This window comes from Mesitornis unicolor, unplaced genomic scaffold, assembly GCF_000695765.1.
Source record: "Mesitornis unicolor isolate BGI_N332 unplaced genomic scaffold, ASM69576v1 scaffold10079, whole genome shotgun sequence".
Classification (NCBI taxonomy): domain Eukaryota; kingdom Metazoa; phylum Chordata; class Aves; order Mesitornithiformes; family Mesitornithidae; genus Mesitornis; species Mesitornis unicolor.
In genome coordinates this window covers 27,583-39,682 of record NW_010205224.1, presented here as the reverse complement: position 1 = coordinate 39,682, position 12,100 = coordinate 27,583, and the positions used below count along the sequence as shown (strand labels likewise).

At 37.8% G+C, this 12,100-nt stretch overlaps 1 protein-coding gene across 2 annotated transcripts in view; it reads left to right on the top strand.

Moving 5' to 3' along the window:
* DLGAP2 (discs, large (Drosophila) homolog-associated protein 2) overlaps window positions 1-12,100 on the top strand; it is a 98,150-nt gene that overhangs the window by 61,547 nt on the left and 24,503 nt on the right. For both annotated transcript variants that reach the window (XM_010191336.1, XM_010191337.1), the window contains exon 6: window positions 7,926-8,275. In XM_010191336.1, the coding sequence (XP_010189638.1) occupies window positions 7,926-8,275 (350 nt within the window). The remainder of the gene's footprint in view (window positions 1-7,925; window positions 8,276-12,100) is intronic.

Here is a 12,100-nt window from a genome sequence, read left to right as displayed (position 1 = left end):
GGTCCAGCAGAAGAGATCAAGGAGCAGGAAATTAGGATTCAGTCATTAATGCAGGTGAATTCCACACAGATATGCTTTAACAGCCAGCTCATGGGAGATGCTGAGCAGAGAAGATGAAGCTCTCACCTTTCCAATGAACGCAGGTAATGGAAGACTGGAGAGGTTATCTCCCAGTGTGTACCAGAGTCCAATCAGTCCTGTCACAGGGACAGAGAATTTGACTGGGGTTTATCTCATCCCTTTAAGCAATTCAAAATTAGATGTCCTGATCTGAGCTGGTTGTCCTTAATTCCCTGATGGAGAAAAGAAGGCATCTGCATGGGATGATTCATTTCCTGGTAAAATAAGCATGGGTGAGAATTGCCCCCAGAATTGCTTATTTTTCTCCCAGTAATTTTTAAAGAGATTGGACAACTAACTTAGTCTTGAATGACAGTTTTTTAAGTGACTAATGTGAGGTGAGATGGATTCCCATTTATAGTTCTCTAATACTGACTGTGTCTTGAAGGTATGATATAATTCATTGTTACTAAAAGACCCTTCTTAAAAAACTGGCTCGGGATAAATGCGGCATTGTGCCCCCATGGACTATGGCAACATCAATTAACTTTAGGGTAGGACAAATATCCAGATTTACATAAATATAATATGTGTAAAATGACCATAATCAGGAAAAAAGTTTAGGAAGTCATAGATACCTACCACCCAGAAAATGCTTTGGATTATGTAGATCAAATAAAGTGCAACACATCATATAAGTGGTGCTGATAAAACTCATCTGGGCGTAAGCAGTCTTTCCAAGAAAAGATCTCACAAAATTATCGCTATAAATGTATCAGCTTTTTGTTACTGCTTAATCTGGAAAGCAAGAAACAATGTTCTTTTCACTGATATCCAAGCTCAGAAAGACTCTATTGAGAAACTGGCTGGTCCCTTTGCTGGCTAGGGTTCACTGTGGAGGGCTGAATGAGAAAAGGGAAGAAGCAGGAAGATAGGTTAATAACTAAAGTAGCTCTCTGATTATGTTTGAGGAAAATTTATCTGAGATTCAATTAAAAGAATTAATTTATTTGAAAAGAAAATTCTCTCTTGAAGTTCAAGCACAGTATGACACTGGTAAATTTTAATGACTCGTTTTGCAAGGTTTGAATATCTTTACACTTCAAAAAAACACTCACTTTACAAATGGAGAAACTTGAACATGGAAAGCCCTCAGAAATGGCAGGATCTTTCACAAGCAAAGCAGCAAGCAAAGGTGAGGACCTATCCAGGAAGCAGCAAAGAAAAGGGCTGGGGAAGCCTGGGCTGTATGAGAACGTGATGTGTCTTCCTCACCTGCCCTGTGCTCACATGCAGCCGATCTTTCAATTTAAATGCAAAGTGGTTGTGCTTGAGAAGTATTTTGAAGTACTTGCATTTCCATTCAGTTGGCACTGCCTAGGGTCGTGTAATGGAGCAAAACGTTTTTTTCTAGCTGATCACTTTTTCTTAATTAAGTTGCCACACCTGTCAAAACTAAACATTTCTAAATCATCTTGTTATGACCAAACTTTAAAGGTATTACTGATCTAAGAAGGAAACCCCTTCCTAGCATTTCACAACTTTAGGAAAAATCATATTTGCTTTGTAAAAATTAAACTGGTCTGTTTGACACTATAGTCTCCTTTTAACTGTGTTTGGCATTAGGAACCAGCGTATAATGGAAGTTGACAATAGGCATGTATAAAAAATATTTGTCCCAGCATATTTTCTTTTAAACGTGGACTTGTATTCTTATTTTTGACATCTATGGCTTGATAGAAAAATCATCAAATAGTTCATTCTTTTTGTGGGAAATAAATTCTATTAGTGGCTGAGATTTTTCTCAAAAATCCCCTTTTATTTCTTAATGATCTTTTAATGTTAATGATCATTCTTTTTTTGAGAAGTAACTGTTATGCATCTATATATACATTTTTACTTTAAGAGTAGCTCAGAGGTCCTGATGACCATGATGGAGCATAGTGAAGAGATTTCAAAGCATTTCAATGACAACCATGTTAAGTGGGACTGTAAAAACCTTTGGCTAGAACAGTATTCATGACGGCCAAAAGAGCATACCAGTAGCTGAGTACTCTTTTCATACAGGATTAGATTTAATTGTGGCCTTTCATTATGAGAAGTTCTCTTTTTCCTCTTCTGAAATGACTTCAGGGTTATCATTCCCCTTTCCTGTGCAAAGCAGAAGATCTAGCATCAGCCTGGGAGCCTGCATGGTGTTTCGGTGCCGTGGTTCCTCACAGAAGCCCTGTCTGCCTGCAGCAACACGCCCCTGGGAGCTCTGCCTCCAGGGCAGCGCCACGTTCCCTGCAGAGTAATTATCCTCCTTCTCAATAAACCTCCTTACAAGACAGAAAATCCAGTTTACTCCTGCCGTGTGTCATAAGGGACAACCGTTTCCTTTAATTGATGGTGCTTTCATGTAAATTCATCATCCAGTTAACTTTGTGATCTCAGCCTAAATAATGTTATTTTGACTAAGTGCTTAATGGTTATATTGATTTGTAAAAACCCCTCAGGTGACTCCATCTTTCAAATGGACCAACAGCAGTGATTTATTAAAAGGTTGCCTTTCGAAAGGTGTTCTGAATGTCACCCACGGCCACTGATATTTCATCAAATATATCACATCTCTCCTTCTGCCTTTTGTCTGTGAATCTCTATGGATAACCTGAAGGTATATCTAAATTGAATTATTTTAGTCATATTATTTCTAGTACGAGCAGTGTTGGCACTGAAATATAGGCAGAGTAACTGACTTATTTCTATGGCTGTAGCAAAAATGACCTTAAGCAAGTTTAGTCAAATGCAGCATATATTAAGGGACATATTCTGCTTCCAGGTGTGTCAAATTTAAAAAATCTTGTTACTTATGAATTATCGGGAAACTTGCCTTGAATTTCTATTGTATGCATCCAAAACATCAAATTGCCAGTTCTCCGCTGCTGGGATTGTATTCCTGGTTACTCTGCAGTATTGCCATAACGCCTGATACTCTGATTCTGATCAGTGCTTCCCAGCTGGGATCAGAAAGCACACAGGAGAAATTATTGCAGTTTACAGAACAGGTCACCTGTAGCCATCTCTGTGCCAAATTCAGCACTGATAGGCGTTCTTGTACATGTGAGTGTCATCTGGCAGTTAAGGTATCAAGTGAAATTCATGTACTGGAAGATAACAGGAGCTGGCATGAATGGACACTGCACTCTTTACATAAAGGCAGTGATCCTTCCAAAGACAAATTGATGTGTCACACTTTCCTGAGTGACAACGTAATGCCTGTTGTGCTGCATTGCTACCTGCTCCTTTTTCCTAAACAATTTATTCATCATCGTTTAGTCTAGCCCACTATGCAGCAGCACAGAACCATTTTGTTTTCTCTCCATCTCTAACAATGTCCTTCTTTAAGGAATAATCCAGTGGAGCCCATTGCACATGTTTGTGTTGAAGTGGGACAAGTACCTGAACAGTTAATGTTTTGATTCAAATGGAAGTCTGAAATACCCATATAGTTTAGAATTAGAACAGCTTTTTACAATTTTCATCATTTTTGTTTGATGATCATAAGCTAACAGATGGAGAAAGACTGTATCTTAGGATTTTAAAAAAATATTTTCCTGCGTTATTAAAAAAGGCAAAAAATAGATTCAGCTTTCTATAATAAGATAGCCTTTGAATACAACTGGAAGGAAAATTTTAGTTTCTTTTTCATAATTCCTTCTGTGTTTAGGTTTAACATTAAAAAGATATATTTACCTTTTCTGCCATCTACTTTTTTTGTCTTTGCATTTCAAAGCAGGTATAGATTTTACAAATTGATTAGCAGTGTGGCTGAAGGCTTTTGCTTTAACTTTGCTTAAGCTTCATTGCTCAGCAGCAGGATTGGTGAGAGAAATATCTGAAGTTCCCAGCACACACCCCCTGAAACTACTCAGAAAACTCAAGAAAGCAGAAACCTTTGGTCATCTTCTGTGAGCCACAGAAACATTATCTGGGATTGATGTTCTATATGTCAAAACATGAAGCATGTCTCTGCTTCGGCTGAAGTCCACAAATTAAATCAGTCTAAAGTCGCACTGCGACAGCTCTGCCTTCCTGGTGCTCCACTTTTGCATGCCCTTCTCCCTGTGCTGTGTTTCATCCCCAGCCGTTGTGCTGGCTCTGACACCCAGCTTGTCCTGCTGTGACCAGCTACAAGGATCCTCCATCCCAGTTGTCTTTTTCCCAGTTCACTTTCAGCACCAGTGTCCTGGATGGGGTTACTCCGGCACCGTCCTTGGCCAGCACTCAGTACCCCAGGGCTGCATTGCCCAGCACCAGCCTCCCTGCGGGGACAGCAAAACCCACCACAGCTCTGGTGTTTGTAGCATGATGGACCAAAAAATGGGGAAGATACGAAGCTAAGGAGGTTTTATGTGCTTACTTTGAACTAATAACCACTAAAGCCAATGAAATTTGCAAAGTAGTGAATGATGCAAAGCTGACAGGAGCTCCTGTCCATCAGCATAAGAAGGGGATGATAAATGAAAAGGAAATTCATTTTCTGTTAAGAAAAGGAAATGTTTCTTACATTATATAGTACATGGTAAATATGACTGCTAGGGCCGAGAATTAGACTTGATAGAAAAAGACATTACTGCTTATAACAGGAACATTCACAGACACAATAATTAATGGGGAAAAAAATAAAAGTGACAAAAATTTCATGCTTCAGACCCTAAGCCAATACTTATTTATTAGAGACCTAAGACCAAGCATGAAGGGTAAACTATGGATTACAGGGTTACTTCTCTCCTTTAACAAGCCCCTAATCTATTAAGTAGTCATCTCTTAAGTCAGCAGCACGTACCAGGTTTATCTAAGACAAGTCTTGGTCCCATTATTCATCTAATTTATCCCATTTACTTCACTAGAACTGCTTGAGTGATTAAAGCAAATAGAATTTGGTGGCAAGATTTGCCTCACAAATTCATGCCTCCATCCTCTTACCTGATTTTGTTACAGTCACCAATTAGTCCCAGATTTCTGTGGCTCTGACACTGTTGTTCCAGATATGAACTCATTAACTATGTAGAGATGGATTTTTTCATTCCCTGCTCAACAGTTGATCTCTGTGACTGTAGCTTAGAAATTAATTGGATTTCTTTCTACCGTATTTCACTGTAAATATGTAGCCAGTTTCTCATGAACTTTCAGTCTTTCTCCTGGTTTCTTCTCCTTGTTGAACATCTGTGGGTTTTTTAATTCCTGTTTAGTGCTCATGATCAAATGCTTGCCAGAGTACTGCAGTAACTGTAATACTTGGAGGCTTTAAGACATGTCACCCCACCAAAACAATCAGAAATTTCCAGAATAAAATATTCAATACTAGGGGAGAGGGAAAGGAAAAAGAAAAAACAAACAAACAAACAAATCAAACCAAAACAAAAAACAGCAAGTGAGTGTTTGAGTGTTTTGCTTTTGCCACAAGGAGAATATTTCTTTTTTAGAAATGTAAATGAAGATTAAGTTAGCTATGAAGAGTTGCAACAGAAGTTTAACATTATATATTCATTAGACAGAGAAGTGATCTGCTGCCTGAGTAGCAGGGATATATTTGCTTATGATGTTTCATTATCACATTTACCATATGTTTCATTATTCATTGCTATTCTTTTGCATGAAGACAGACGGTAAAAACCAGTAAATTAGTTATAACAGAGATAACCTGTCTTATGCTACTGGTAAAAATAGCTTTCTGTTCTGGATTTTGCTCACCCTATTTCACCCCCTTGTCTCTATTTCTAATGTTTCCCAGCACTTTGATCACTTGCATCTACATTTGCAGGGGAAAGGTGGGGGAGCAGTACTATGGCAACCCTCTTAGTGGAAACGTACCTTAGAGACACTGCTTGAGCTTATAAAACTCTGTCTTAATTTCCAAGTTTTACAGCCTCTCCCTTCTTTCTTGAACTTTCTGTGTTCCCTAAAGTGCCTGAAAAATATTGGATTTTTCTTTCTTCTTAACTGCTGGTTACAAAACTGACAGGAGATAAGATTGGTGATAGGACAACAAAACGGCACTTCGAAAAAAGCACACAGACTCAGAATCTGAAGAGCATCTTCACGTGTTTCGCTCTGTTAGAGCAATTTAGCTCAGAGCAAGACACTCTTTAAATCTCTACCAAAATTGAGCAGCATCAGTAGTAATTTAAAATGTGCTTCAAATGAAGGTTTTTCACTTCCTAGCTCTGCATAGCTCTCTTTTATTTATGATCACCCTTTTACTTCTGATGATCAAGAATCAAAATTTAAGAGTAGTTTTCTCTAGGCTCACTTTTTCCTTAGGCTAGCCTGGTGGTGATACAAGCTCAGCAGCACCAGGTATTAGCAAATTCCTGATCTAGTCTTTTCTCTCCAGAGACCTGCAACATAGCCTCGAATCAAAAAGAACGACTGGAGACGTGCTTCTTCTGACTTCATTTCTCATCAGCTCATATTTATGTAAGGGGAAGAGGAACTCTTGTAGAGTCCTTTTAGGACTCAACCCCAGTTCCAAGGTTACCTGAGTCACTGTTGCAATGTCCAGTGCATTTAACAACACTGGAAAAAAGCAAACCTCTGCACGTATATATTATGCTATTTCAGCATTATTGATAGAGGGGAACATAATAATTTTCTTTATCTTCCTGCAATTATATAAGAAGTGAATTGGACTTGATTTTCCTGTACAGGAATATGGAAATCTCTATCATGAGGCATTTTCATATCAGTTGCTAATTTTATGAATTATGATTGTATGTGCTTTGGGGAAAAACACTTCCATATCAGAAATGCTCTTATTAGTACCAAAAAAATGTAGATGGCTTAGACAATTAGAAAATACAGCTCTGTGTTATTAATGACTAAATATCTATCTCTACGAAATCTCTAAAATTTTGTAAGGAAACAGTATTGGCACTAATCTGCATTTGTAGGGCTTTCTTGGATGTTTTATTGAGCCTTTTGCTGCAAGACAGAATCTATGTTAAACCAGTCTCAGACCTGTTCTGTTCATCAAAATAAAAGTGTTAGTTCTGCTCATGTGTATCCAGTTTTCCCAGTGTTTCAGACCCATTTTTATATCTATATTTCCATATTCTCTGCCTTTAAGTATATCCCCTTTCAATGTATGTCCAAAGGATTTAAGAATTACTGCAGGATAATAGATAAAAAGTCACTGCTTTTGGTATTACTTGTTTTCGCTTGTTGTCCAAGTATCTAGTGGCTTTGCATATGTAGTGACATTTTTTGCATGCCTGGAATTTCCTTTTATTAACTGTATTGTGGATACTTTTAAAACTCACACTTCTTGTGTAAGTACCCAATTTTGCCTAATTCCATCCAGTACACCTGGAAGTATTTTTAAAAGGTTAAAGTGTGACATACAGTAAAGTAGAAGTTTCTGAATATTATTTTGTTCCCGTATATTGATGCTACTTTCTTAATACACTACATCAATACAGAGCCCGCAGTTCAGATGATAACAAGAGGGGAAAAAAGAAATATTCCTTCATTTCTTTTATCAGTTTTACCCCATGTGGAAACAACCTCAGAAACCCCAGTGTGTACCTACCCAGCACAAGTCTTAACACACACAAATCCTCTCTAGCTCTCTTTCATCTTCACAGTAATCTGGGACTCCCATTTCCATGCCTTCCTTCTTGGTTGAAATAAAATGTTGCTGTGAATACCCGTCTGACTCTGAGAGACACTTTCAACTAATAGTGAAGTTCACAAAGAGAGCTATGCTTCACCATCATAATTTTTAAGTAGCATAATCTTAATGTTAAGGTGATTTCTGTTGTGAAGTTTCCATCAAATTAATTGTGATTTCTCTTCTTTTTTCTTTTAAATTCTTTCTATAGCTGTAACTTACACAAGTTACAAAAAAACACCGCCGCCGGTACCCCCTCGTACCACTTCCAAGCCACTGATCTCAGTCACAGCACAGAGCAGCACAGAATCCACGCAGGACGCGTACCACGACAGCCGGACTCAGAGGATTTCCCCGTGGACGCAGGACGGGCGGGGGATGTACAACTCCACCGACAGTTTGGACAGTAACAAGGCCATGAATCTCGCCTTGGAAACTGCGGCTGCGCAGCGCCACGTGTCCGAGAGCCAGAGCGCCTCGATACGAACCAGCGACAAGGCCATTTTAGTGACAAAAGCAGAAGAGTTTCTTAAGAGTCGACGTTCCTCTATAGGGATCCAGGTAGCCTATCGTTAACATCTGTTTGTGATGAATTGCTTGCCTCTTTTCTGTAAATAGCATAGAAGGAGCCATTCAGCTTCACTGGCTCTAATAATCTAAGAAACAACCCCTGGCTGCTTAGCGTTAATTGTAATTCACATCATGGTAACGTGGCTGTGCAGAACTGTCTTCAGCTAATATGCTGTACCTAGAAGAAAATGAATGAATAAATCTCTAGGGAGGTTACCTGTCATTAACACTTGATATGAAAATTATACTGCAGAACTACAGGTGAACAGCATGTTCATCTCCTTCCCACCATGAATTCACAGTCCTTTTCATAGAATTACTCCAGTTTGAAATGCTTGACTATTTTTTTTCTGTTATCTTTCTCTTTTGACCTTGGAAAATGTGTAATGCTGCTGGATCTTCAAGTTACTCTACCTAAAATGAGCTCCTCTACACTTACTTTTAGTTGTGCAGGGGAGAAGGTACCAAGGAAGAGAAAGAAATGTACTGGTGTAGATACAGCATAATTATGTATGGAGAGTAGTGAAACAACACTAATAAGCACAGTCCTTGAGCATTGCTCCATCTGTCCACTAAAAATTTAAATATTTATTTCACCCAAAAAAATGTCTGTCAGGCTGTGGAAACTCCAGTTAAATTGTGTTGGTTTGGGTGGGGGAAATAAGATGATTCCAAATGCAAATTCTGAATGCTTTTCCTTCTACTAAGTGGAAAACAGTATAGATAGCAATGGTCATTTGTTTAAATCTCTAGGAAATACCAAGCAGTAATAAAAATCAGAAAGTTGAACTTGCTAAGAATGCAAAGTCCTTTGAGACACAGGAGCAGAGGAAAATCTAGTCTCTGTTCTGCTGTTACTTATACACATATATAATTTTAACTATGTGAATATTCCCTTTTACATCCATGGGTTCATTTCTGTCCTTAAAAATCTCTACTTTTGCCAGATCAGCTACAGAGGAAATGCCATGTATTTTGGCATAGTTACAGGTATTGTGGAGACAGCAACACAGATTTTGAGAAGATAATAGTTCATGCGACAAAGCCCAGTGAGTGACTGTTCGTGTACTAGGAAGTATATTATTTTCTTTAAAAAGCAGTAATTCCATTTCCATTAATTTCAAAATACAGCCAGAGAAAAGCATTTGGGTTAAGCATGTCACAGCTACTGATTGAACTTTGCTGTTTAACATCTTAGCATGATATAATTTTGCTGTTCCACAATGTATTAGACTAATGGGAAGGCAGAGGCTCTGCCAGCAAGCTGCTCATCCACTTCTCAACAGAAATCTATTTGCTTCCATGTAGAAGAGTAGAATGCAATTTAACAACAATGGTAAATTATTCAGATGGCTACTTTTCCAATGTTTTACAAAGTAATTAGTGGCTCCTAAATTGTTCAGAGAAGGGGCTTAGCAGATAACAGTGAAAAGCTCAAAGGACGAGCAAGTAATTTTGGGTATCTTTTAGCCCCTAACCTGAAAGCCACTCTTCAGAAAGGAATAGTATCTAGTGTTGTTCTTATCTCTTCTTCACAGCAGCTGTGTGCAGTGGTATTTAACAATGTTGATGCCTTCCTTCAGTCAGCCCTGGTATTTCAGCAATTAATTCTGAACCTTTGATTACATCACTTGATCCTGTTTCTTACTGTAGGTGGTGACCAGTCCTTTTCACTGGGCTCTGACCCTTCTTGGTATGTGATGTGCTTAATAGTATGTGTTTATAATCCGTAAAAACATCTGTGCAATTATTTCCATGGAGGCAGCAGATCTTCTGTAGCAACTTATCATCTGATGCTCAGCCCATGATACTGGTCCTCAGGTGCACACACTGGAAAAGGCAAATACTGTTTGCAACAGCAGGTCTTAGAAGGATGAGCTGTTTGTTATCTTTTGAGAAGTACAAACTGCTTGGTTGTACCATTTGGCATTAGATAAGGTTAAAATTGCAAAATTACCTTCAACACTGTATCCTGAAAACACATTTTAGTTGGTTGGGATTTTCTCTGCAGTATGTTTCAAACTTCACATTACTGTGAAAAATAGCTTTCTCCAGCATTTCTAAGCAGAAAATGCATTTTGTTGTATTTCTATTGCCAAGTTTGTAAGGAATAAAAACACAGAGTAGAACACTCTTATTGCAAACTACATAAATAGTATTTATGGTCCCAAAATACAGTTGAAGCATTTAATTTCTTTTAGACTTCTGCATCAAAGCACCTTAGAAAAGGATGCTTTTTATTTGCATATTTCCTTGATTGACTAAATGACTTGTTTTCCCATTAGCATGCCATGCTAGGGTAATGCATTGAATTTACATTTATTTGCATTAATTAATTTGCTATCAGGATGGTTAATTTGTGCATTTTTTAATGTTTCATTCCTTTAACACATTGGTGTGAAGATGCTTGCCAACGGAGCTTCACACAAGAGCAGAGAGGCACAAAGATAAAGAGTGACCAGCGATGCTTCTGAATGTGGAACTGCTATGGACCCAGCCTAGGGCTCCCACATCTTTGGGATATATGATTTGTGTAGTGTACATGTAGTGAATAGAAGTCCTTTTAAAAAGTCCTGGCATAATTGGCATGTGCCATACGATTGGTACTCACACGCACAGGGAGCCCAAGCTCCTAGGGGACTTACCATGATGATAAGTAGTCAAAAAACAGCACAGATACAGTAACTGCATCCCCTATCCTTATGTTAGCCCTATCCCAGGTGGGAATTTTGAACAAAAAAAAGCTTCAGAAACAAAGATTTTCCAGAAAATAGCTGTTTGGTTTGGTTTGGTTTGGTTTGGTTTGGTTTGGTTTGGTTTGGTTTGGTTTGGTTTTACTGCCATATTTAAATCAAGAGGAATATTGTCAGATGTGTCAGAAGGCACTGTAAAAATGTTGATTCCTAAACTCAAATGAGTTGAAAAAGTACATATTCTGGTATTAAAAATCTAGTCAGCATTATTAAGAATATATAGAGAGAGAACAAAAAGTAAAACTCTAATAGTACTAGTAGCTATAGTCTTCATATCTGTCTTCTATCATGACAGCAGAAGACTAATCAAAGTATTTGAATTAAAATAAAGGGTGGAGATTGTCTAGAGTTGAACAACCCCTAAGTCAAGAACAAGGTTATTGCTAATATATTTTCAGGTATTTTCCTTGCTCTTTTGCACACCCTTGTATATATGCTAATTATTAACATTCAAAAACTGCTCTAGTTATAAACCATTTCATATTAAAAGCATTTGGATTGTAAAATATATGAGAAAGCATATAAAGATATTACTCCTTATTTATTTCAAGTATTTCAGAACATGCTGTCCTTTGATTCTTCTTTATTTAAAAGGCATCAAGGCTTCTCAAAATGAACAGAAATGCCGGAAGTAGATGACATGGAAACAAATGTTATAAGTGTGAAGGTGGATTCATGATGATCTTTTTGGAGACAAACATTAATTGTAGCATAGAGAATGGACTCTCATCTTTGTTTATCACCATGAGGTCATGCTTCAAAATACCTAGGGTTTTTTTAATCTCCAGAATCTTTATTAAATCGTTCTTATAAATCAAAAGCTATATACAGGAGTATTAGTGCAATAACTTGTCTGCCTGAATTTTTCTGTCAAAAGGGGATCTTCTGCATAATGTTTATATATATATTTAATGAAATTAGTAACACCTTATGGCAAAAACTTTGTTCAAGAAACTCTGCAGTCTAAAACTGGAATTTCCCTTTTAGGCAAAGCATTTTGTACCCACATGGCATACTTACTTGGATGAGTGTCTACATTTTCTTTGTATTGTTTAGATTATAC